The sequence below is a fragment of the Anastrepha ludens genome, chromosome 2, assembly GCF_028408465.1.
Source record: "Anastrepha ludens isolate Willacy chromosome 2, idAnaLude1.1, whole genome shotgun sequence".
Lineage (NCBI taxonomy): Eukaryota > Metazoa > Arthropoda > Insecta > Diptera > Tephritidae > Anastrepha > Anastrepha ludens.
The window spans coordinates 20,900,697-20,928,238 of NC_071498.1; the positions used below are offsets into that span (position 1 = coordinate 20,900,697).

General features: G+C 39.5%; 3 protein-coding genes across 3 annotated transcripts in view; 2 read left to right on the forward strand and 1 right to left on the reverse strand.

The window, feature by feature from the left end:
- The window catches only part of LOC128869446 (furin-like protease 1, isoforms 1/1-X/2), a 38,739-nt gene extending 17,937 nt beyond the window's left edge, over positions 1-20,802 (reverse strand). The window contains exons 1-8 of the mRNA XM_054112258.1: positions 20,779-20,802; positions 20,492-20,737; positions 20,299-20,427; positions 19,349-20,223; positions 19,040-19,213; positions 9,890-10,008; positions 8,050-9,528; positions 3,197-3,351 (exon numbers count right to left, since the gene is read on the reverse strand). Coding sequence (XP_053968233.1) covers positions 3,197-3,351; positions 8,050-9,528; positions 9,890-10,008; positions 19,040-19,213; positions 19,349-20,223; positions 20,299-20,427; positions 20,492-20,737; positions 20,779-20,802 — 3,201 coding nt within the window. The remainder of the gene's footprint in view (positions 1-3,196; positions 3,352-8,049; positions 9,529-9,889; positions 10,009-19,039; positions 19,214-19,348; positions 20,224-20,298; positions 20,428-20,491; positions 20,738-20,778) is intronic.
- On the forward strand, positions 12,857-14,514 carry LOC128864661 (uncharacterized). Its single transcript, XM_054104420.1, has one exon. It carries the CDS (start codon positions 13,022-13,024, stop codon positions 14,105-14,107), a length of 1,086 nt encoding a protein of 361 aa, XP_053960395.1. The 5' UTR covers positions 12,857-13,021; the 3' UTR covers positions 14,108-14,514.
- A 68-nt stretch (positions 20,803-20,870) lies between the features above and the next one.
- On the forward strand, positions 20,871-22,782 carry LOC128864673 (NADH-ubiquinone oxidoreductase 49 kDa subunit). Its single transcript, XM_054104428.1, has 2 exons — positions 20,871-21,085; positions 21,146-22,782. Exons 1-2 carry the CDS (start codon positions 20,887-20,889, stop codon positions 22,513-22,515), a joined length of 1,569 nt encoding a protein of 522 aa, XP_053960403.1. The 5' UTR covers positions 20,871-20,886; the 3' UTR covers positions 22,516-22,782.
- The last annotated feature ends 4,760 nt before the right edge of the window (positions 22,783-27,542 follow it).

Below are 27,542 nucleotides of genomic sequence, written 5' to 3' on the forward strand. Positions count from 1 at the left end.
GAGTTTTTTTTTCGAAAAGAATAAAATTTACAGAAATTTATTAACTGCACAACTCTGTCACTGTGCCAAGCGGTAATTTGAAATTATGCCAGTGAAATGGCGTGGAAAATCCGCACTGGTACACGTAAATGGAAGCAGAAAGCCAGTCAGTCAACTGCTCCCCTGCAGTCTTTCCAAGCGAATTTATTCAAATTAAGTTGAAATTTTAAAAATTTAAGAATTCCATTGCCTTCGCAGAAGCATAGCAGAAGGAAAAGTTTGCAACGTACTTCAGCACCTATCAACAGCTGCCTCCTGACCAAATAAATTCCCAAAACTTGTGGTGTCTGGAAACGATGTTGCTTCCTCCAGCTTTTTCAAGTAATTTTTGCTGTTATTTGCACCTTCCAACAGACTGACCCACAAAGTCATGTAGGCTGGAAACGAGATGGCGCATTAAAATTCTGAACAGGCTGGGCCTTTGTCATGTAAATTTCTGTTACTGATGTTTTTACCATCGACTAGCTTTGAGCACAACAACAACAGCTGGAGTCCAATGCTATGCACAGTGGTGGGGGATAGTCGCTCGTACGTTGAACAGCTGCATGTGCGTGTTTTTCATAATTCCTTAATCGTTGTGTTGTGGTGCAGGACATGCACGAAGTAAGAAACTATGTACTTATAAATGGCATTGGTGGTAAGGTGGCATTGGTCTCAAGGAAACTGCCCATAAAGCGGCCTTTAAACTTAGGCCACTTGGGAAAAGAATAAAAATTCTCCCATTGTTATGTCACGCAAAGTAGAGGGGAAAGAACAAAACAGGAGGAAAAAGGAAGACGGTGGCTAATTACATTTCCTCACTTCCAGCTGCTGATGAAATTCATCAGATGTGTGATGTTTAAACCTGCTTTATCCTTTCAAGCTTCGTGTGCTTTAAAAGATTTAAAAGTTGTGCAGCAAGGGAAAGGACACAGTTAGACACGTTCCCACGACAGTCGGTTCTTCGTAACCGGAGCGACCCGAATTTATATCCGGCCAAGGACTGTCACTTCAGCATCACGGGGAATGTTTATGCTTCTCCAACAACAACAACCCAGTTAGACTCAAAGTATAAAAAATTTATTGTGATGAGACCGGAAATAAAAGGAGAGAAGCTTGATGTGGGGATTGTTTATTAGTAATTTGTAACTTCCCCGTTTCCACTCTTCCAAGATCTTCATGATAGCTAATTAATTAAGATCCGTCATAATTTCCAATCATTGTTAAAAGCTTTAAATTCTAGGTTTTGTTAGTCAGCATGAATGGGACATTATTTATTCATATCCCCTTAAAGGAAGAGTGGGGAAGGTTGCGCATTTGGAGTCAAGGTCGGGTGAACCTATTTACAAATGGTAAGAAGCTGCACGGAAGAATTGGTGGGCAAGTGTTTTACGAGATGAACTCTTTCAAGCTTAAATTAAGGCTACAGGAGTACTGCAGTGTGTTTTAGGCGGAGGTAGCCACCGTCGGGGTAGTAGACATTTACTTCGACAACCAAGCAGCAATTAAGGCTCTGGACTCGATATAGGTGCATTTGATACTAGTCGGAGAATGCCTGACTTCCTTTTCGACCGCATGCGAACACTGACTTCGCGGGAAACTGATGGGTGGATGAGTTAGTCAGAGAGAGAATCTGTGATGTGGTTTTCCTGCGAAATGAGAGGATTAGGGTTCCCTTTTAAATATGTGTTCTGCTTTTGGAAAGGTGGAATCCGCGTTAGCTCAGCGAGAGCTGTGCAAGGACACGTAAGCGCAAAGTCGCATCTTTAAATTTTTTCGCTCAAGGTGGCCTACATGGGGTGAAAATTAGGCATTTTAGATCACCTTTAATTACTGCTTCATTATTTACTTAAAAAGATTCTTACAATTTTTAATATTATATTTTTCCCCCCTCTCACTTCCATTGGAGCATAGGATGTCTTAAATTAAATGGGAAACAAAGTAAAGAATTGACAATAAGTCCCTTTGATATAGTTTTCCAATGCAGTGTATTTAGGTACATATATGTATTTCTACAAAACAAGTGACACCACGCCCCTTAAAAATGTTTTTTTCAGACAATATTTAAAGTCCTTTTCGATTATAGTAAAGGGGTAAGGGTAGGCAGAATTTTCAAAAAATTGAATTTTTTTGCATTTTCTTAAAGTCTAATATCTTAAAAATATTGTTTGAAAATTTGAAGTGAATCCGATAAATACTTTTCGAGTTATTCAACAATTAACAAAGGGCGCTCGGGCACTCCGGAGCGTTCGTATGCTGAAAAAATGGATGCTGCGCGTATGAATGTGGCAGATAAGCGCGCTAACGATAACACTCGAGAAGGTAGAATGCGACGTAGGCATTCGATATTTTGGAAGCTGCTATGACGGCTGAAGAACTATTATACGGCCCAGGAATAGATGACACAGTGCAAGTAATTAAATAATTAGTAAAACTCTACATAAATCGATAGCACAACTTTAAATGCGTTTTTCTCAAAACTATGTTATTTGATCTGGTGATCACTGTAACTTAAAAACCGCTTGGTGGATTTCAATAAAATTTATACTGCTTTTGAAAAACATAAAAAACGCCTGATCGAAGGATTTTTTTTTTCAAAAATTTCGATTTTTTTTAACCAATTCATTGTCGGTTTTTTGCTCGAAAATCTGAAAAATATTTCCTGAGGCCGATATATTGTTAATTTTGAAAAACAAAAAAGCTTCGATCAGGCACAACATTATCTATTAAGAAAACTAATTTCTCTTGACCGATTCCAAAGACTTGTGATGATCACCGCAAGGGACTACTGGAGAAACGGGCTCCACACAAACAGCGATAACTTTTACAATTATTACAATAATTTTTTTTTGAGATTATGCCAAAGTCAAGTCGAAACATGATGTATTAATGCTATGTTTTTATTTTTGTAAAATAAAGAAACTGACTAACAAAAACAAAATTATTGAAAATCATTATTTTTTCGGGTCTCTCCCCCAACTTAAACCCCAAACTCCTTAAATAAAATATATAATCACTTCTATGAAATAGGATTTTCTCAAATGTCCAATGTCTATAGATATGTATGTATATATGCATGTAAGGATGCACGTATGTATGCATTTAATATTTATGCTAAATATCCAACTAATGAATCTCAATACGTTGTTGCTTATTTGCAATTATTATAAACATTTACCTGCTGCATATTTCGCCATTGTAAATTAGCATCGTATTCGATGTCATTGTGGCCCATATCATTGCCAAATAGACCATCGCTAATGTGGACTGTGTCTTCCGGTTGGGCGGGTGTTTCAGTGCCATAGAAAATCAAGTCCCATTGTGTGATTTGCGCTACAAAGGAAACAATGAAAACAAATACAAAATAAAAGTATAGCTCATCAATGGCAGATAATGCAGAAACTAGAAACTAAAGAGAATGCGGAACTAAATTCTCATAAATGCAAAAGTTTTTATATAAAAATAAATGAAATATGTGGTAGTATATAAAAGCATTTTTACAATTTTTTGAGTAGCAAAAAAAAAGAAGTAGAAGAAATAAATTTAAAGCAAAAATTATTAATAAACAAACTTTCTGCAGCTTAACTACTTAACGTGAATATTTGTGCACTAGGAGGAGTCCTTGCAGGTGAGTGTAGTTGCAGTGCATAGCTAAATAAGTACTTATACTCGTATATATATGTGTGTGTGTATGTATGTATGTATGTATGCACATATATACACGTACATAGTTACAACAGATTGCCAGATTTATTGGTAGCTAATGCTTGTTTTCATTGCCTTCCAATCTCCTGGGCAGCTTTAAAATTTCTCATGCAATGCAAATTGAACAGATGGAAACAAAAAAGAGTGCAACAAAAATTGAAATTGGAAAAATGAAATATTTGCAATTTACTCTGCCTTAGAACACTTTTGTGCACGAAATAATAATAAATAATACCAAAAAAAAATTTATTGTAGCAGAGCTGAAGCCATTGGCATTGCCTGGCAGGATCTAACTGGTAAGAGAAAGTGTAGTCAGAACCTAATAAATTTCTTAGAGGTGTCTGAAATTACGAATTTATGTTTGTTAGTAGGTACGAGTAAACTTCGAGCGTCAATAGTAATTGCACTTATGGTCGGGTAGGTAATTCAAAGCGCTCCACATGTGGACCTACATACGTAAGAGTATGTAAATAAATGAATTTGAACTGAAAATGCAGCTAACGAGTTTATCGCTTCAAGCCAGAGAGGAAAACTTGCGTTTGCACTCTAAAAACTTCAAAGAGCTGAAGATTTAAAAAAAAACTTACAAAAGAGGTCTCGTCTCATCTTAATCGTCCGCCACTATCGAGTAGTTTGATTGATTGATGATTCGCGTGCACGCAGCTCTCACACAATTGAACGATAGTCAAACGCATAGCCACGGCCGCTACCGGCCATCAATACCAATACGTTTGCATAAATGGTGGACGATAGTGGAAAAAGCCAAAGTACCGATCTCCGTTACAGTACTTTGATTGATGGCGAGGCAGACGTACATGAAGGGTGTCAGCGCCAGCGTGGCAGGCGACTGATTGCTGGCTTTGATGGTATTTTTTTTTTTAACCAAAAGCAAAGCGAATGCTTTGCGCCTCTATGAACAAATGGCATCAGGTGAAGATTTGCAGCACAGTGAGCATTGACTTTTATGACACTTTAGTTGAGCACCATTTCTTGCTTGAGAGAGTGCGAAATAACCGTCAGAGATAAATCAAATATTGGGTTGGGTTGGGTTTCATGTATGGCTGCTATAAAAGTGGCGTAGTAGAACAAGTAGTATGGCGCAGCGGATTAGATGGGTTGGCCACATCATAAGATTGCCCAGCGAAAGAATCCAAAAAAGGGTATACACTTTGCATTAAATTGGAGGAAGAACGAGAGGCCGACCAAGAAGAGATGGCTTAAAAGCGATAAACGTTCGTAATTGGAAAAAATTAGGCAAAAGAGAGACTAAATTGGAGGAGGATTGTTGATGAAGCTTTGGTCCACCACAGACTGTGAAGCTAAGAGAGAGAGAGAGAGAGAGAGAGATGGTAGAACAAGTAGCGAGGGTCCGTGGTTCATGGTGGGTGAGTGCTTATGCAAAAATCCAGTGCTGTGTCGTACGTGTGGTATATTTATTTATGAGTAGGCTTCATTTTAAAATGTTGATACTCGTAAATAAATTTAAATAAATATGAAAAAGTTTTGCTTATATACACCACTAACAGCTCATCATGGCTATATATAAAAAAAAGGTGATCAGATTGGCGGAACTTTTTCCAATAGAGGTTTTTGACAGATCACTGCTGATAAAATAAATACATAATTTTTTTCTGTATTCATTGACATTTCATCATCGAAATACTTACGCCTCAACAACGTTTACAAATCGATAACGAAAATCTACGCTCTGTGAAAAGTCTTCATCGTGCGCTCAGGTCAACTTAAGGTGTTCAGCGATGAGGCCCATTTTTGGCTTAATACCTACTTCAATAAGCAGACATTTTCATATTTGGGCTGAAGAGCTACCCGAAACCATTCAAGAACAGCCATTATATCCATTGAAAACAACTCTTTGGTGCGGCTTATGGGCTTGAGGAATCATCGGCTTATCTTTCTTCAAAGACGAGGCTGGCGCCAATGTAACAGTGAGCGGCGAATGCTATCGCGCTATGATAAATGACTTCTTGATGGCGGATGCCAGAAATTGAAGCCCGTGATCTCTAAAACATTTGGTTCCTACAAGACGGCACTGCTTGCCATACATCCCGTCGTTTCGGTGAGCAATTCATCTCTCGTCTCGGACCAGTGGATTGACCACCAAGATCGTGTGAGATCACACCTTTGGACTTTTATTTGTGGGGATATGTAAAGACTAAATACTTTGTGGATAAACCAGCTTCGATTGAGGTATTGGAAGCCAATATTGCTAAAGTTGTTCACGAGATACCGACCGAAGCCTTCCATCGAGTCATGCAAAATTGGTGTTTACGGATGACCGAATTACGGCGCAGTTGCGGCCAACATTTGGAAGACATTATCTTTAAAAAATAAATGTCATGAAATAATAAAGATTGCCCAAACAATTTGGATTTTCGTTGTTTTCTTTCAATTTAAAATCCTATAACTCCAACTTGAACACCCTTTAGATACATATGCAATTGAGATTTCCGGATCCTAGCTCAGCAAAAGCACGACATCTATGGCGTAAAAGCTATACTAATTCCACTGTATTGCCCGCCCTTCAGACAATTGTAGTTGTAGGGATCTGATAGTGACCGCTTAAGACCCTCAACCAGAGAGGGTCGGGTAAGATAGTACAGCTTTTTCACTCGCGTTAGATTGGACGCTGACTTGACTTAAGGCCGACCAGTGTACAACATTAGACAGTTGCTAGTCGGCTGACTCTGCATGGAATACATTGCCAAACTCTGTGAATCTAAATTTTAATGGGTAGTTCATTGTAGAAGAGCACTCCATTATCTTTTTATTCACATTTAAACCATTTGCGAATAGCTTTGGTGAGGCTGGGTTCCTAATACTTCTACTACTGTCCAATACTTCTTTGAAGATATGTGGATGGAAAGGATCTACTCCTAAGCTAAGTCACTAGACTAGAGAAATCAGAGCAAAGCTCGGACAAACTCTCAATAGTTTACCTCCTTTATTATATCTTAGCATTATTATCTGTGTTGATAATGATACTAAAGTGTTCAGTAGTTGAGACTCAGTGTTGTCTTAATACTCACTAAAAGCTCCAAAACTGAGTGTGCGTTAGGATATGAAGTCCATACCGACGAAAATAGGAAAATATTTGCGTGCCAGCGTGTTTTGGAGATCACTAAGTCTCTTTGACATTCTGAAAGTAGCTGAATGGATTATTAAGAGGAGTTGGAGCGGGAAACAAATTGAAGTGACGGTCAGACTGCACTGGAGGCTCTGGAGAACGCGAAGCCAACCTCAAAGATGGCTCAATAATGTAAGAATAAGCTTGATTCTGTTGCATGACAAAACAGGCTTGTACTTATATGGATTTCAGGACACCGCGGTGTTCAAGGAAATGAAATTGACGATGAATTGACAAACTGCGGATCAGTGGTTACTCCACAGGGATCAGAGTCCATAATCTTCATCAGTTCTACAGGAATCATGAATTGCGATCAGCGATTATGTAGACACTCTAGAACGCTGCGGAACTGCAAAGTGTTTTGTGCAAGCCGGAAAGAAAACTATCGAACTTTCTTCTAAAACTTGGTAGAAAAGACGTGCGGTTGATGGTCGGTATTCGTACAGGACACAACTCATGGGGTCACCATTTTTCCACCATTGGAATCATGGAGGACGTGATTTGCCTGTTTTTCTTAGAGGAGGCGGATAGCACTGAGCATTTTCTCTGTGAGTGTTATGAATTTTAGGTTCCGATGTCATGAGAATGAGTCAGATTCGTTCTTTTAAATTGGAGGATATTTTCAAATTTGCTAAATAATCTGGAAAGTTCTCACAGGTAGCTACCTCTGCCTCTGTTTCTATTCCATCCTATCTCTTTCTCTCTGTTACTTCTCTCCTTTCCTTTTTGGCTATCTAACCTTTCACTTTCCGGAGCTTTGAATACAATGGGTTTTTAGCCTGAGTGTTTTAGGAGTTACCATTGTCTCGGTGCTTTTTGGGTCACCTTTTTCAAATTTCAATTTCAAGTCCCTGTACTTAGATTTCTTATTTAGAATTTTGAGTTTTTCCTCGCGAGACGAACAATTCGAATTGATGAGATAACGTAAATTGATGCGTTTAAGGGGTTGCGGTAAAGCAACCTCGGTAAAGTTTTCAAATGAAGATATTAATACATAAAATCAAAATTCGACGTAAAACATTTTTGGCTAAAAAGTTTGCCCGAACGTTGCTCTAATTTTACTCAAAATATACAATTAAAAAAAAACTGAGGAATAAAAAATATTAACTAATCGGCATCGCACTAAATAATGAAACAACCGAAACAAAAATGTTATGCATTCCGAAAATCAATTCCACTACCGTTGCTGCTGCTACTGTCGCTGCTCCCCTTGCGATTGGGCAACACACCGAGCACCCCACCTATCGGGCGCTGTGTGCCGCCGCTCACACCGGCTGCCGCAAGCAGCAGTTGCTGCTTCTTGATAATCTTCTGATCGGGCACAAAACTCGGCGAAGACTTCTTTGCATTCTCACGTGATGGTTTCGACCCGCTGATACCGTTGCTATTACCATTGCCACTGGCATCACTATTCATTGGACCCAACATCGGTCTAAAGGTCTCTGCCTCATAATCCAATGGTGAAATGGCCACAGCAGCGGCTAGTTTGCGTTTTTCAGCTAACGCTGCTGCGGCTGCTGCTGCCGCCGCCGCTGTGGTATCCTTCTCTTTTGGGCCCTGATATGGCTGGAATTCTGGAAATATTGCCTGTATCTTCTCGTAACGTTCGAAGAGCTTCGGTATGCGCGTATCGGTGAAAGAGGCAACCGTAAGTTTTTCGTGCGTTTGCAATGGCAGCAACGATTCTTTGATTTGTTTGGTCGCTTTAACGGGCAGCTTTGCGTAGCTCGACATCTGCGTGGACGCGGTTTTTGATGCGACATTCGTTGTGCTCGAACCGGGGGTCGCAAGAGCAGTCGCACCCTCCGGGTCGGATTTGACCTTAGTCCTACCACTGCCATATGCGTTATAGTTTTTTGTATTGGTGTTAGCACTGCTTGTAGTTGTTGTTGTTATTTCCCCAATAACCTTGCGGCTCATCTTGTCGTCATAGCTCTGTAAACGTTCCGCCGATTGCGCTTTTATGCGCCCCCCTTGTTGTGATGATTTTCCGTTCGACTTGCCATTTCCGTTGCCGCTTTGTTGCTGTTGTTGTGATATGCGGTAGAATTTATTCTTCGTATTTGTTGCTGTAGTCTGTTCTTTTTTGTTGGATGCAGATTTGTTACCACCACCGCCACCGCCACCGCCATTCCCGCTTCCCTTGCCGCTACCCTTTTCTCCAGACTTTCCCTTCCCTTTGCCGTTCTTGCCCGCCTTCCCGCTCTGCGAGCCCAATATGACACCATAGGTCGCTGAAATCTGTTGATAACTCGGCGGCTGTGTTTGCTGTTGTTGTTTATACAGTTGTTGTTGTTGCTTTTTACTACTTCCAGTCGCGACATTCAGCAGCGGATTATTTGCGCCATTCGCGGCTGTGTAAACCGACTTGTTCAATGGTGATGGTAATTTAATGGGAATTTTTACGCCCCCACCCGGCATGGCGTTGATGGCACCGACAACATTCGTCGCCAAATTGTTGTTGGCAATGTTGTTGGATGAGATGCGCGGATATTGCGGCGAGTAGATCTGATGGAGGTTCGTTGTGGTGCTCGCCGCATTCGAATTGGGCGTTGTATTCTCGGCGGAATTGGAGCGCGGCGTAGACACGGGGTCGTTGGGGTCGATAGGCTGCGTGGTACCGTAGAATATCAGCGACCACTCGCGGAGTAAGGCGTGACCTTTTGTGCAGGCCCGGCGTTTAGGACATATGAGTTCAGTTGTTTGTTTGTATGCGAGTTATGTGTTAGTGATTGGCAATTATACGGTTGCATGAGCACAGTTACATTGAAGAGTTGAGGTTATGTTAAAGAAAATAGTTTGGTTTAGGTAATTTCGTTTGAGATTAGTTACAAATATTTGATTATTTCATATTGCCGTTATATCAATCAAACGCAGCATGTAAGTATATGAGTTGGAAAGAGAAGTGGTTAAATTACATTCAGAAATCTTAAGAGTTCATTTGAAACAGTTGAAACCAGCATATTTTGAACTAGAATACCATAGATTTGAAAGTCGTTTTACTTGGCTTTCTTGACTTACCCATATATCGACCCTCGTTGTGTATCTCCAGCTGCCAGTCGCCATGCGGTGACTCACCCCAAGTATGGACGGACATAAAGGGCCATTGATTGAACCCAGAGCGAGAGACATCGTGAACACTGGAATTTAAAAGGGCACAAAGTCATTATATTACAAATACACAAAAAATAGATGAGGTGTGAAATAGAACAAAACATGGGGATAAAATGAAAAATATATCATAAAGGGTTTTCCAATAACAGGTGTTATCTATCGCCATCGAGAGATGATTCGCGATTTTTTATGGTCGGAATTGGATGGCATTGATCTGGAGAACGTTTATTTTCAACAAGACGGCGCTATGTGACACACAAGCAACGAAACCATTGATTTTTTACGTGAAAAGTTTCCGGACCGTGTTATCTCTCGAAGAGGTGAGATTGGCCACCGAGATCTTGTGATTTAACACCTTGTGACTTTTCTCGTTGGGGCCACGTGAAAGAAAAGGTCTACGCCAACAGCCCAGGGTCGATTCAAGACCTCAAAGATGGAATTCGTGAGGCTATCGAGGACATAGGGCAGCCACTTAGCAATTCGGTTATGGAAAGTTTCATGAAAAGGATATTGTCCGGTAAGCGTGGTCGTGTTGGTCATTTGCCTGATGTTATTTTCCACTATTAACGGCATACCTTCCTCTTTATAATGAAATAAACATTCGATCATTTATATTACAATATAGCATTTTTCTTTGAATATCAAAATAACACCTCTTATTGGAAAACCCTTTATTTGTTATTAAGCTTTTGAGCCCTCTGGTACAGTTTCTGGAGATTACTCTGAATGAGCTAAATTATGTGTTTACAATTTTCTTAGAAACGCGATTTACTCAGCGAAAAAATTGCGTTTAATTCCTTGCCGACTGCCACAGTATGGAGCAAGTTGCGCTTTTTTTATCATCTCAATTGTCGAGCAAATCGTTGCATTTTTTTTGAGTTGGCTCATGAACTGGTAAATTGAAAGCATACACTGCGGCCATACCAAAGATATACACCGCAACACAGCATCCAGCTCTTCCAAAAAAAAAGCGGCTCTTTCCAAGAGCCCCTCAAGCAATAGATAGGTGGAATCGGGAGTCGGAGCAGAGGTTCTCTAAATCAGACAATTTATCTATTTCCTTAAAATTTCCGAATGTTGCTAGTGCTTTTAGGTAGAAGTTTTTGCGATCCTGCAGGCACGCAAAATGCTTAGGAAACGTGAGAGCAAGGGAGATTTTAACATTTTTTGCGATGGCCGAGTCGCGATCAAGGCTCTGACGACGCCATGGTGCAAATCCAAACTAGTCAACTTTTGTAAGGAGCAGATCAAATCTCTTCGGTGTGTCGGCATCCCCCGGACGGTTGTTAAAGGGGAATTGCACAACTTATTTCTCAGAAAAGCGCAGAAGAGATGTAGCAATTTCGAAAACCCTTGTCGCCGAGTACAATAAACGTAGGACGCAGAAAGTTCTGGCCATTCATTTTCGAAAATCGTAGCTGTGTTTACTGGTCATTGGACATTCGGTGCTCATGCAGTAAAGCTACGTGTATCATTTAATCCCCTTGCCGAAGCTGTGGAGACCATTCAGAGAAGGAGACTGTTGAGCAGTTTGCCCGGGGGGATTGGCAACTATTTTGGTGTAGCGATTAAACTGGTGTATGGTGCGTATCTTCATATCTCTTCACGTGCTTCTAAAGTGTCAGTATGTTTGTGTCATCGGTACAAAAATGAGTTTCAAACAAAGAGCTAATATCAAATTTTGTTTTAAAATCGGTAAAACGTTTACCGAAATATTTGAATTGATGAAAAAAGTTTATGGCGATGATTGTCTATCTCGTGCCAGAGTTCATGAGTAGTTTACACGTTTCAAAGATGGTTGTGAGGACATACTCGTAAATGACAATGAACGTACGGGGCCCAAAATCAGTAATCTCCGAAAACTCCATCGAAATTGTTCGTAAATTTATCAAAAATGAATCGAAATCATCGTTGAAATTCATGAAATTGGAGTTGAATAGATAAAAAACATCGATTTATGGCATTTTAACTGATCATTTGGGCTTACGAAAAATCCGTGCACGTTTCACTTCACACAAGTTAACTGAGGACTAAAAACTGCTCAGAATTCAACATTCGAAAAACTTCATTAAAGAGGCGAGAAAAGACGAGAACTTCTTTTACAACATTGTAGCTGGCGATGAAAAGGGGAGTTTCTAACATGAAGCTGAAACTAAGCATCAAAGTGCCGAATGGAAGGCCCCAGATGAGTCACCACCCAAAAAAATCGCGTTTGGAGAAGTCAAAAATCAAGTCGATGCTTATTTGTTTTTACGATTCCAAGAGAGTTGTCCATAAGAAGTTCGTGCCAACGGGCCAAACCGTCAAATTCGCCCTGAATACCGCGAAGGAGGAAGCTGGCGCTTATTGCATGAAAATGCACCATCTCATCGATCCACTTTTGTGACTAATTTTTTGACTAGAAATCGCATTTTAATCACCAACCACTCACCGCATTCGCCTGATATGGCTTCTTGGAACTTCTACCTATTCGGAAGACTGCATTTGGCCATAAAGGAAAATCGTTTTGCGTCCGTAATGACCATCCAAAAGCCTTGTACCGGCATCCTGAAGGACATTCCGGTCAATGACTTGAAGCACTCTTTCGAAAAGCTTTTAGATCGCGCAAAATAGTCTGTCGAGGCCAGAGGGGACTATTTTGAATAAATGAACTCGAAGTTATCAGAACGAAGCTCCTGTCATTTCTATTTTAGCGCAGTCTTGTTTATTTTGAACTTCACCTCGTATATTCGGAATGTATTCCGGGAACTTTTTGATCAAGGTACCCAGACACATTTTTATGCTACCTCCATGATTGAATGCTCATTTGTGTGCTACCTCTTAGCTCAAATTTTTTAGAACACATATCGATTTTCACTCAAGACCTGTCGATACTCGTATAACAAAATCACATAGGAAAATTAATCATTGAAAATAATGTGAATTTATTTGATTGAAATCATGTGAACAAATCCAAACCATTGCCTAGATAAGAGAAACCAAACCAATTGAAAACCAAATCTATAGAAAAATAATAAATTCGAAAAGTTAAAATTCATAATGTTTTCCGAATGCTATCAGCATCAAGAGATTCAGCAACAGCAGAAGCAGCTCCAGCTGCAGCTGCAAAATTACAGTTACCCAGCATACAATACAGATGAGCGAAGAAGAAGCAGAGATAGAGGTAATCAAGGAGTAAACAGCGCAGCTGCCGACAAATTTTATCAACAGCGAAATGATGGAGTGCGCGAGGCAGCTTTACTCCCCGCATCAACAACCACAACGGCAACAGCTGGGGCATTAACTGCCGCAGCATCAAACGCTGCGCTATCAGCGATGCCCACAGCGGCTGCAACAATCTCTGGCCCGCCCACAAGGAGACCGCCGCCTGTAACCGAAAAAATTACTAATTTGCACAATTTGGCGCAGAATTTACTGAACAGCGTGCGAGAGCAACAACAACGCCAAGGGCAGCGACGCCATATCCGCCTACAAGGAAACACGCCATACCAACGGCCTAGCGGCGCAGCAAGGCAAGCGATACAGGCGGCGATGCAGGGTGCAAGTGGCAGTGCAAACAATGCACATGAAAACCGTGCAAATAGAAATTCCAGTGCGTATCGCAGGCGAGCGAGTGCAAATGGTGAACCTGGCGGCGGAAGTGTAATTACAAATGGCGGCGCTAACACAACTGATGGACAACAATTGGACGCGACACAATTTTGTAGCTGTGCTGAGTGCGAGGCGCGTCAGTTGCGCAGCGGTATTGTAAATGCGAGCGCGCCAGCATCCTCCGCCAATGCAGTTGCCAGTGAGCGCTACGGCAATTCAGCTGCTACGACGACAGCGCGGCAACGGCAATACAATAGCAATTACTATAGAAATTACAACAATAAAAAACATCGACATCACCACGTCAGCAACAGCAATAGCGCCTGCAACAACAGCAACCGTAAGGATGGAGATAATATAAATTTTCAATGTTCAATTTGTTTGGATTCGTATTTGTTGCATCGGCCGATGGTCACTCAGTGCGGACATATATTTTGTAGGCATTGTATAATGAAGTGTGTCAACTGCCAGGGCAAGTGTCCCATGTGCAGTCGCAAATTGAATTCCAGCAATGTGTTTCGAGTGTACTTTTGAGCCTTTTTTGTTCGACGATGGAATCGAATTGTGCTCGCCTTAGCCGCCAGCGGCAATGCGATTGCAATGAACTTTTGTATTTTGAAATTCTCATTTATACATACATACACATTTCTTTGGTACATATGTGTGTGTACATGTAGGTATGCACTATGTACGAATGTTTTAATGCATGTACATATGTATGTATATATGTTTGCATGCAGCTTTTGGCATGGCAGTTCTGCTTTTATACAATTCTTTTGGAATATTTTTTGCATGTTTTTCGTTACTTTTGTGCTATCTTTAGATTGTCGACTGTGCGTTTTAAGATGGATGCTGTTTTGGCAATTATTCGCAATATTCTATATATGTATGTATGTAACTTTTTATATACTTTTGAAATATATTTTTACTTGGAAAACAAATTTCCTATTGATAGTTGGTAATGGTAATGGTTGTACGGATTAAGCTAAGGCCTTTATGCACTGCGACCAGATTGATCTATTGTGCGCCCCTAATTACTTAATTATAATTATTTAGTATACCGAGAAATCGAACCAGCTCCTTAGGAGGGAGCAATTGTAGGTCTTCCTCCTCTAGTATGTATGAACCCAGGATTCTGTATCTCCTGTGGCCCAATGCCTCACAGTTGGTGATTATGGTAAGTGTTCTATAGACTCCTCTTCATCTCAGCAGAACCTGAATAATCTTGTGCTAGATAATCCTATTGTGTTAAAGTGTTTATTACAGGTAAAGTGGCCTGTAAGTGCCCCACAGAGTAATTTGAAGCCCTTTTTGTCTAGGGTTGGAGCAGATTTTGCTCTGTTGGCATTGAAGTTCAAAAAATTTTTGAAGTGATTAAGGCCGCTTGTGCCGTTCGAGTTTTCCCTGATTTTAGTTTGGATCCATTTGTTGATTTTCTGTTTTATATTGTTTTTGTTAAAGCCGATACATGGGGTTGGTCCAATAAATATCCCTTCTGTCCCTTTTTAACACACTTTTATTAGGTCGGGTTCTATGTATGTATGTATGTATGTATGTATGTATGTATGTATGTATGTATGTATCTATGTATGTATGTATGTATGTAACGGAATCTTTGAGCTTAATTTTCACTGGCTTCTAAAAATCGGATCGACTTGGAATTTCGCACACCTATCAAGGACCGATGACAATGCAATAATTTGATAAAAGTTTTCCATTATCCTTATTAGGATTCCCAGGATTAATATTTTCTTTTTTTTACTGTGGGCAAAAAGTAAGGTGAATTTGGTTGTGAAATGAAAAATCTTTATTTATTCTTGTAAATCAGTTTCTCAGGCTCCCTCCACGAAATAAGTTCTTCATCCCGATTACTTCTTTATCACGGCCGATAACTGCATAGCTCTAGACTCACAGTCGATAAGAAAGGAATTAAATATAACACGAATATATCGAATCATTTATTCACTGACTGCAATGATAACAATAATTTTCATTCATAATAAAAAAAAAATCGTTTAAAGAAACTAATTAAAAAACACGCTTTTTTGCTAATCGAACTAAAAAGTAGAGTGGCCAGTTTGTTGAGTGCATTGTTACACTCTATTTTAAGACTTTTGAATTGAATATGAAGCTATTCAAGACTTTGAGAACCGATTTGCTGTCCGAAAGTATTTTATTGATAGTTACTGAAATACAATTTATTTCATGAGCTTTAGCATCGTATTAGCATAGTTTTTTAGTCTCTCTATGATATTCCTCCAGGCCACTTTGTCTCTGGCTATATTTTTCCAGTTGTCTGCTTCGAGCGTTCGTAGGTCATTTTCCATGCAGTCCATAAGTTTCTTACGCTTTGTGCTACATTATTACCTTAGGAACACGCATGTTTCCTAGTTTAAGAATATATCCAATCTGCAGGGTCCGGGTTACACTCGAAGTGTAACCAGTTTCAGACCGCTCGCGAAGCTAATGCACGGCCACCCTAAAGTAAATAAAGTTTTTATTTATCGCACCATTTCTCGTTACAATGATACTGGTAGCATTGCGAAACGTCATGGAGATGGTCATCAAAAGACTGCAACATTACGTGAAATGCTTCAAAACGTGAAGAACCGACTTGAGCGAAGTCCCCGACGAAGTGCCAATCAAATGGCGAAAGAACTGAAAATATCTGACTGTAACATCCGCCGCATTCTGAAAAATGATCTCAAAGTCAAGCTTTACTAGATCCAAAAGACGCATGATCTCACACCAAAGCAGCAACAAGTCAGACTTGAGATACCGAAGGAGTTGCTTCGCTTGGCCGAAAGCGGTCAATTTCCGAGCATTGTGTTTTCTGACGAGAAAATTTTTCAAATTGAGCAACTCGTAAACTCTCAAAACGATAGGGTTTATTTGACCGACCATTCATACGAGAATTTGAGTCATCGATTGGCCACCAGGAGGCAGCACCCGCCACAGGTAATGGTTTTTGCCGCTGTAACCGCAGATGGGCGCTCTCCAATCGCTTTCATCGAACCTGGCGTCAAGGTAAATGTGAAATATTTTCGGGAAAGTATCCCGGAGGTTGCTTTGAAGTCGTGGGCAAACAAACATTTCGGTGGCAGACGTTTCATGGACGGTTGAATAGGACTTGGCACCGTCTCACAAAGCTCGAGTGAACCAAGAATGGCCAAAAAACAACGTTCCAAACTTCATAACGTCCACACAATGGCTCTCAAATTCACCAGACGCGAATTTGATGGATTATTCTTTTTGGGCCATTTTGGAGAGCAAGGCCCGAACTAAAAGAGTCACCAGTCTTGAGGAGCTGGAAAAAGCCATTCTCCGCGAGTGGGTCAAAATACCTGCAAATCACATTCGGGTTGCTTGCGATTCGTTTCTGGACCGTCTCAAGGCCATAGTCAAGGCAAAAGTTCGTCATATCGAGCAAATGTAAGTTGATTCTTATTTTTGATTACTTTCACACATTTTTTACTTTGAATTGAATAAAAGTAATTTTCCAAACTATATTTATGGTATTGATTACACTTCGAGTGCCGGACCCTGTACCTTACGCGCTTTGATGAATTGGACAAAGCCCTTGCGATAAATTCGAGACGATAACTCTTGGTAAGTTGGTAATATGTAATCACCTCTTTCGTTTAGCCTGAGACCATATCCTGAGTATTTTTCTCTCAAAGACTCTGAGTGATTCTGCTTCGGGTGTTGCCATGTACCACAGCTCGGAGCCACATGTAGCCATGGGTCCCACTAGTAAAATACTACTATAAAAATATATACTCAGTTTGCAAGTATCTTTGATTTAAGTGGGTGTATATAGCCAAAGTATATTTTATATGTAACAAGTATTCGGTCCTGAATGCACTCACTGTCGTTTATGATTAGGGTGCCCAAATACGGAATTGAATAACACCCTCTAAAGTGGATTGACTTAACTCTCCGTTGAACACCGTTTTTTAGAACCTTCGGTTGGACAGGTCTGGTTTTCTTTCGTTCTATTCGTGAATCCTTTTTAAACGATCCATAAGTCGATAGAAAATTAAATTTTAGGAAGCTACCTCGAAATTCAAGGCATTGATTTGCAATGTAAGCAAAGCATCAGCTGATTGTGAAACCTACAAGTTTTGCCAATTTTCTGTTCACCTACAATTTTTTTTTCTGCCTTCTGGCAGTGCAAGGGTGTTTTTGGGAAAACGTGGGGTCTTTCTTCTATGGATCCACACGGCTATGATAAGACCTATTATCGCCTATGCATCAGTGGCCTGGATGAGTAGACTCTTTCTTGTGGGAGTCAGGGGAACCTTATCGAGACTACAACGGACTGTGGCCATATGTTGGACCGGAGCTTTTCAGACTACTTCAGGCCCGTCATTGGATGCTCTGGTTAGTCTACCACCGTCTGCAGGCTGAAACACAATGGGAATTGGTACGGCTCATAACCGGCATTGAACAACAGAGTAGGTATGGACTTCGATCCAACCATCCTCGCCATGCCCTGTGACTCCATGCCGTCCAGTGTCGTATTTAACAAGAGTTACAGTGTGGTGCTGCCAGAGGCTTATCTGTGGTCAAACTCAGAACATGAGCCCGCAAAAGCTGTTCTCGCACTGTTTTTTTCACGAATGGCTCCAGGATCGAGCACGGTTCCGGCTCTGGGATCTACGTGGAATGAAGTGGGACAAAACTACACTTGGCTCTTGGAATGCACGTATCTGTGTTTCAAGTGGAAGTGTATGCTGTTTAAGAAGTGATGAACTTTGTAGTGGAAAAACAGATGGAGGGGCAGATCTATGTATCTGCAGCGACAGCAAAACCGCGCTGATCACGTCTTTAAACAGCCCTTCAACCCCTTCAAGGAAGTTGAGTACTGTAAATCCAGGTTAAACTATGACGGCGGACATAATATCCTGACGCTAACATGGATCCCGGCAAACGTAGGTACCTCGGGTAACGAGATCTCTGACTCTTTAGCTAGGATGGGCTCTGAGGCCAACTTCCTTTGCCCGGAGCCTGTTCTGCCACTCCCTTCTGCAGCCATCAAAGCCACGGTTAGCAAACGGGGTATTCTAATCCACAAGCGAGTTTGGCAGGCTGAGATTGCAGTTGGACAAAACTGATATTAGCTTTCATGTCCGATCGACTGTCGCAGATTCTCCTTTCACTAAGCAGAAGCGACTGTAGACAGCTGGTTGGACTGATGACGGTCCACTTTCTATGGGCAAAGCATATGGAAAAGGTGGGCATCTCAGTCCGTGCACTCTGTAAATGTAGTCGTCAACCCGTTACCCGCTGTCCGTTGCAATTCTGTTTGCCGTCAATGTTTTGAAAGGGCCAAGTGGATGCTGATTAGGCTTTTAGTCTTCACTATCGTTCTAATTAACGCCAATTAGAAATATCGAGTTGAAGTGCTTTAGAATTGGGCAATTGAAAATTGATAAAACAATTTAAAAAAAATGTTGGACTCACCGTGATGTAAGTAAAGTAACTTTGGTGCCTGCCGGTGACTTCAGATTCAGTTGAATGTCACCGCGACGTTGTGATGTTAATGTGATTTTCGCCTGAACATGTTCCAGATAATTGACGGATGAGCAGTGTTTCACAGTTAACTGTAATGTGATATAACTTCTGGGTGGAATGACTCTGTAAGAAGAAGAATAGGAACAAAATAATTCAATGCCATTTACTGCTTATGCAAAACTTTAAAAACAGCATTCGTTTGGTTGCTCGCCTAATTTATTTTTGGAAACCTTTAACTGTAATTTTTTTGCTACTTACTTGTCCACATGTGGCGCATTTATCTCGCAACGCTGCTGCTCGGGCACAGTTTTCCAATTACGCGCCACTTTCACCATAGCAGCCGCATCCATTAGACCATAACCAAATGAGTGACTAATACGCCGGCCGATACCATTCTTCGACCATGTTGGATCCCGTAGATTTGCTGGTTTCGCTGTACGCACCACAATGTGTTGCAAGTCACGCCACGTTAAATTCGTATTCGATTCGAGCACCAACGCAGCTATACCGGCTGCCAATGGCGCCGACGCCGAGGTACCCGTATGCGAGACCGTACACGAGTGATGCAAGTCTGTCGTCACCACCTGCTTCTCACTCTGGCCGCCACTACTGTACGTAGTCGCCAATGTGGAACTGCATTTCTCCGAATACCAGGGTACATGACCCTCTTCGGTGGCACTAGATATTGACAGTGTCCAAATGGAGTTCGTATAGCCGTCACAATTGCAGTTGTCAAACTCACGCCCACCATTGCCCGAAGCCCAAATAAAAATGCTACCCTTGCCTTGACGTCCTTTCGTCACACCCTCGATGAAGGCGCGTTGCGCCAATTCGCCAGGACCATCGACGGTTTTACCATCATCGTCCGGCCCCCATGACGCGCTATAGATGTCGATGTGTTGCGGATTGAGCGACAGGGAGCGCGCTTCGACGGCGTCCGTCACATCGCCATCCAACATTCGGACACCGCCAACACTGGCGCCAAATGCAATACCAACTGCACAGATTGAGTTATTGGCGGTGGCGGCCACTTCACCAGCGCAACGCGTACCATGACGATTCGAATCGGTCATGTCATAGTGCGGCATTGGATCATTGTCGTGGCTGTTGACATCATAGGAAGCGTCGGGATCCTAATGAGTTAAAATAAATATTTAATATTGAAGTTGTTAATTGAATGCGGAATTTGATGAGGATTCAGGACTTACATAGTTGTGCTCGATATCGGGATGATCCGATTCTAGACCATCGTCGAGTATTGTCACCACAATACCTTTGCCGGTGATGCCCGCCTGCCAAGCGGGCACCACATTCATATCCAAGCCGCCGCCGCGGTTCTAGTTAAAAATCAAAGCGTAAGTAAATAGTGAAGAAATATTTTTGCTTATAAAAATTACTTACCAGATACCACATTTGCGCCCATTTTGGGTCGTTTAAAGGAACTGTATCCACCTGTGAAAGCGCACGCGACGATGTTCGTGACGGCCGCATGCGTATATAGTCACGTTTCCGACGTGACTTGGCCTGCTGTTGCTTGGCCCAATGTACCCGCTCGTCATTATCCAAGCGCGTCTGATGCGGCACCGAGGGCGTCAGTGAACGCTTGGAGACTGTGTGATGTGAAAAATGGTAGTGATCGTCGAAAATCTGGAAATAGCATTAAATATGAAAATAATTAGAAAAAAGTACTCCAGTGTTTTTAGGATAGACATTTTTTTAATATTGAAAAACTTGGCAATCAAATTTTAAAAAGAAATTGGCAGCGAAGAAAAACGAAAAATTTTAGAAAATTAAAAATGAAAATGTCGAGCGCTTGGTATAGTATCTTAGAAAAAATTCGACTTAAACTCCTCAACGCAAAGTCGCTATCGCACGTTACGGACTCCTCCAAGTTCACAATCACGCAGAATCTGTTAATCCGACCGAATTTTGGCGATGCATTCAAATCGTATCTTGTGAAGATGGCCGTAGCTATTCTATTTTCGCAATACAAGCGTAAGTGTCGCATACACAGAAGAATGAACCAGTGATTGTCATCTTCCTACTCGATTTTAGAACCACGTCGTTTAGTTTGTACTGTAAAAGCCGAAGAGCAAGCCAAAAAGGAAGCCGAACAGTCGCCCAAATATCACAAAAAGGAGTCGAAGCAGTGGTCACCGGACTCCGAGTTTATGAAACAATTTCAAGGCTGCTACATTGGCGATCAAGCGCCACGTTTTGCCCATTGGAAAGGTCAAATCCCCCTACCTGTAGATCGTTCTTTTCGCACAAAGTTTATCAACTTTGGACCGGCCCATCCAGCTGCACACGGAGTCTTACGCATGGTTCTGCAGCTGGACAACGAGACTGTACTGTCCGCCGATCCACACATCGGGCTGTTACATCGCGGCACAGAGAAGCTTATCGAACATAAAACATACACACAAAGTCTGCCCTACTTCGATCGTCTGGACTACGTGTCCTGTATGTCAAATGAACTTTGCTATTGTTTGGCTATCGAGAAGTTGCTGGGGTTGCAAGTACCGAAGCGTGCGAAGTACATACGCACAATGTTTTCAGAAATTATGCGGCTAACCAATCACACAGTCGCTTGTTCCACAGCCGTCTTGGATTGCGGCGGCATCACACCATTATTCTGGATGTTTGAGGAACGCGAGAAATTGTATGAGTTTTGTGAGCGCGCCTCAGGTGCACGTTTGCATTCCGCCTATATACGGCCAGGTGGTGTCGCCTTCGATTTGCCGCTTGGCTTCTGCGATGATCTGTTTGACTTCATTTGTCGCTTTAAACATCGCATCGACGAATTTGAAGATCTCATCACAGACAATCGCATTTGGCGCATGCGTAACATCGGCATTGGATGCATCTCAGCGCACGATGCCATGAACTATGGCTGTTCGGGTGCAGTGTTGCGTGCTACAGGTGTGAAGTGGGATTTGCGCAAGACGCAGCCATACGACGCATACCCGGAGGTTGAATTCGAAGTACCTGTGGGTACTCATGGAGACTGCTATGACCGTTACTTGTGCCGCATACGTGAGATGCGCGAAGCTTGCGTTATTATCAATCAGTGCCTTAATCAGATGCCGGCTGGCGAGATAAAAGCGGACGACTATAAGGTATGTCCGCCGCGGAGAATCGTTATGAAACAGGGCATGGAGGAGTTGATACATCACTTCAAATTTTTCACGCAAGGGTTTGCAATGCCACCGGGACAGACTTATACAGCTGTCGAATCGCCAAAGGGAGAATTTGGTGTGTATTTGGTGTCGGACGGTACAGCGAAGCCGTATCGCTGTAAAATTCGTGCTGCCAGTTACCCACATCTGGCTCTAATGAATAAATTGACCTTCAAGCATTTGCTGGCCGATGCCGTTGCCATTATTGGTTCGCTAGATATAGTCTTTGGCGAAATTGATCGTTAAATGAAGGTGAAGAGCAGGGAATAAATGTTGCCGAACTGGAGGTGGAAAACTAAAAAGCTTGCGAGGTGGAAAAATAAGCTTGAAATAGCAGCAAAGCAACAGCCAAATAGATACCTGAGAATTTCAAATTAATGGCACAAGAACAACTTAACCAGAATGATTACATACAAATAAAATTATTTACAAAATTCAAAGATCTCTTATCTACTCGAAAGATGTGGGTACAAAATTTACTAATTTGATTCAAGACTATGTCGGCGTAGCCGAATGGCTATGGTCATGCACCAAGACTCGATTCTTCAGCAGAAGAAGTGTACTTCGCCCCTTGGCAAAAAAGAAAAAAAAATGATACAAAAAAAAAAAAAACAAAAACAAAAAAGAAAAATAAAAATAAAAAAATCCAAAAAAAAAAAAAAACAAATACAGAAAAAAACACAATAATACAAAAAAACACAAAAAAATACAAAAAAATTAAAAAAAAACATGTTTTTTTCTAAATTTTCATCCTAAAGTTGCATTAAACTTTTAATTCAATTTTTTTTTCTTCCTCTTCCATTCATTTTTCACCTCTCTCTTATGTGCTCATATCTCAAATATGGGTCCACTCCTTTTAAGTAATACTAAATGGATCTTGGGCCATGCATAAAGGGCTTTACTGTAGTTAGTAACGCATAATTTAATTTTAATTTTCTTATCTATGCGGCAAAGTCGACAGTTAAACATTTGAAGCGATCTTTTTCACTAAAGGGTCAACTGATTACGGTTTCTAAAACCCTCAACGAATAGTTTTAAGCAAAAGAAAAAACCTAAAAAGAACAAAAAACCAAAAAATAAAAATAAAAAAACAAAAAAATAAGTGCGTTTAGCATAGTATACATAACAGAAGTGAAACTTTCAAGGCAGACAAAGAAAGAGGGAGAGACCCGAGAGAGAATGAGAGAGAGAAATAATAATATATATGTATATTTCAATAAGTTCACAACATTTTAGAGAAAGAGAGAGAGAAAGAATATATATTTAAATAAATTCAAAACATTTGCAGAGAATACAAATAGACAAAATTTACAAAAAACGGAGAAGGGTCGATCGGTGTAGGTAAACGCCGCACATAAACCGTGGCAACAAAGCGCACTACTCCGAGTGTTTACTACCTGCGCAAACGCAGCGATTCCAGAACCGCAGCAACGGCACAAATTACCGCAAGGCAATACCAATAAATCCGACGCCGGAATGTATAGCACTTTATAGTACGCACAAGCACTAGCCAGGAAACGGAAATAAGCGCCAAAAAGTAGCACCAAAAAAAAAACGCCAAAAAAATTGGGACCAAAAACGCTAAAAAGTAGGCACCAAAAATATATTTCCTACAAGTTTGCACCAACAAACAAGCACCAAAAAGTAGGCAGTGTTATTTCTCACTAGAAATTAGCAACCACAAGGGAAAACTCAGGAGAAATAGCCTAAAGTGTATCTAAGATATATACTCGTATAAGGTATAGCCCTCTCTCTCCTTTTTCTCTACTTTTTTGTTTTTCTCTCTCACAGAACGAAAATGCCCAAAACGTTGCACGTTGCCCGACGCCTAAGAAGTTTCACTTCAAGAAAACCGAAAAAATACAAAAAAAAACATGATTTTTCTAAATTCTTAACCTAAAGTTGCATTAAACTTTTAATTCAAACTTTTCTTTATTTCTCTTCTATTAATTTTTCACATCTCTCTTATATATTCGTATCACAAAAGGTTGTACTTCTTCCAACTCACATAAAATGGGTCTTGGGTCATACATAGGAGGCTTTAGATTAGTTATTAATGCATAACTCAGTTTTAATTATCTTTCAATGCTTCACATTTATTATCGTAGTGCATCTAATTCGCAAAAAGTTGCTATTTCTTACTTGCTTTTGCAATATTTCTACTCTCCTCCAAGTCAGTTCTAAAGATGCCGGGCAACTCTTCGTTGAGTAATGCACTCAATTTTTTTTAATTTCCTCATTTTTTCGGCGCATTTAGATATCTGTTTATCTTTATCTTTTTTTACCAAAAATGTACAATAAAGCTATATTAAATAAGCCTGGTGTGACCGCTTTACAACATTTCAATTTTAAAAGCGCAATCATGAAAGTTGCGTTACTGAGAGAGCAACTGAAAATAGCATTTCAGCAAGCTTAAGTATGAAAATATAATATAATGTAAAATTCACACCGACGCACAAACATTTATACAAAGAATAAAAAAAAGTACATTTTGTAGGTATAAACGAGTATGTGGTGTATATAAAATTAATTAATTGCGTAAAAAATAAATTAAAAATGCTTAAAATTTCACTCTGATTGGCCCATTTATTAACACGAACTTTTTTTTTCACAGTAATTACGCGAACTTTCAACAATGTGGCACCACACAGCACCAGCCACAATTAACTGTCGCTTGTTAATTACTGCTTAATTAATTAAGGGTTAAATGGCTTAATGAGATTACGACAAGGGCGCAAAGCAAACGCACGAATACACTGACAAACAGGCAGGCACCTGAGCTTTAAAACAAAAGACGGGCGCGGTTGGGAAAAAATGAAAATGCAATTATATACAAATGTATGTATAAATAATAAAAAAACACCCTTTAAAGCAAAAAACTTCATAATATTTCGATATATGGAGAAAATGTGCATCAATGCTGGGCAAAAAATGTATCAGAAATCAGCAAGAATTTTGAGTCACTTCACACTTGCACTTTATTTCACTAAAATTGAATGGACTATAAAACTGCTTACCGAGATTTTCTCTAAAAATTTTGTATGAAAAAGTTGAAATTTTGATGACATTTTTTTGAATTTTTATAAAATTTGTACAAATTTTCAAACTTCGATTTATATGATATTTGTTGTAGAATGGAAAAAAATGCAAATTATGAAAAATTAATGCAAATTAATAAATAAAAATAATAGACAAGTAGTCAAAAGTAGTCAAAATATTGTGGTAGTATAGCTGTTTTTCGTAAAAAATTTACAAATAACTACAAATGAGAAAGAATGCAAACATTTCTACTCCTGTGGCAACTTTAGCACAGCAGCACTGCCACTCACGAAGCGTTTCATAAACTAACTGTAATTAAATTTCATTATAGCTGCGGCTGGTTTTTTTGTATGTATGTATGTATACACTTGCATACATACACACATGCACACTTTTTCTCACATTATTATGCCATCTCACATCCTTTTACATATTCACAATATTTTCCATTGTACATTTTTTTTTTAATTTTTTATATAGAAATTTAGTTCATTGTTTAACAAAATCTTTATAAATCAAAGTCCCAAACTGTGTATAAAATTCACAACAATTTATGATATTTAAAAACTTTTAAACCTTTTAATCGGAATCTTGAGGAAATTTCTTAGTATGCAGTTTTATAGCCCATTCAACTATAGTACAAGGGGGCGCAAAATTAATCACCCCATCCGAAGATTTGTCATTTTTGCAACTGGCTACGTCAATCATATTTGATACTTGGGAACTAGACAGCTGCAGTATACAAAGAGACAAGCAGGAGAGCGCGTAAAGATCAAAATAAAGATTTCCATTACTTAAAATCATTTTTTTTATTTAGTGAAATGTTAATGAAAAACAAAATTGCATGATTAATTTTGCGCCACCTTGTATGACCGAAACGGGAACGCCTTTGACTGTGATCACCAGGAATGCACAGGCAACCAACGTGTTAAACAGCTCGGGGGGAAAAATATCACCTCAACACTTTGCCCAGTCTTGACTATTTTTCTTTTTTTAGTATGTTCATGATTTTTCTATAAAAGTTTTTATTGTCTAACAAGAAATTATGGAAATCTAAATTTCAAATTTTACACGAAAATTAGAAAAATTATCCAAATTTTTATCACAATTTCGAATTTTCCCCTAAATAAAAAATCCTCGATTTTTTTCCATATAACAAATTTTTCTCCATAGAACAAATCCACGATTTGTTTTTTGTTTTCTCCATATAAAAAATATTTTTCCATTTAAAAAATCCACGAAATATTTCTCCACGAATTTTTTTCCCATGTAACAATTTTTTCTCCATAGAACAAATCGAAAAATGTGTTTTTTTTGTTTTTCACATATAAGACATTTTTCATCATGGAACAAGTCCCCGAATTTTTTTTTTTGTTCCTTCCATATAAGAAATGTTTCTCCGTATAACAAATGTTTCTCCATAGAAAAAATTCAAGAATTATATTCTTTTCATATAACAAACTTTTCTTCATATAAAAAATCGACGAAATTTTTTCCCATGTAACAAATTTTTCTCCATAGAATAAATCCACGAAATTTTCTTCACGAAATTTTTTCCCCAAATTTTTCTCCATAGAAAAATTCAAGAATTTTTTTTTTTCATATAAAAAATTTTTCAAGGATTATTTTTTTCATATAACAAATTTTTCTCTATAGAAAAAATTCTAGAATTATTTTCTTTTCATATAACAAATTTTTCTCCATATTAAAAATCCATGCAATTTTTCTCCAGATAAAAAATTTTTTTCCATGGTACAAATCCACGAATTATTTTGTTTTTTCCATATAATTTTTCTCCATATAAAAATCCACGAAAATTTTTCTTCTATGGAGAAAATAGGCAACACCACCAGGGAGGAAATTAACAAAAATTAGCAATTATTTTAAGGCAATTCAAATTTGCACTTTGTTGTACTAAAATTTAATGAAGTATAAAATAAAAATGGATGTAAATTTGCCAAATTTTTACTTATATAAATCTTCTACAAAATTTGAAACTTGAGTTAACATGGCCTTGATTACAGAACAAACTATATTTTTATAAAAAAAAGTTATTGTATTTCAATTAAAACATAAATAAATAACTAGTCAAAACTTGTCAAAATGTTGGGGTGGCACTCGCATATTTTTTCGCTGGCTGTATTTATATAATCAATGTTAAAAATATTTTTCATTATAGGAAACTCAAATATTGCAATGACCAGTTAAGTCGTAAAAGGAAAAATAAAATAAAA

Bases quoted from the DNA above. Each gene is read 5' to 3' on its own strand.
- LOC128864661 (XM_054104420.1), top strand. From the start codon at position 13,022: ATGTTTTCCGAATGCTATCAGCATCAAGAGATTCAGCAACAGCAGAAG.
- LOC128864673 (XM_054104428.1), top strand. From the start codon at position 20,887: ATGAAAATGTCGAGCGCTTGGTATAGTATCTTAGAAAAAATTCGACTT. The intron at 21,086-21,145 runs GTAAGTGTCGCA...ACTCGATTTTAG, and splicing joins TCTATTTTCGCAATACAAGC to AACCACGTCGTTTAGTTTGT.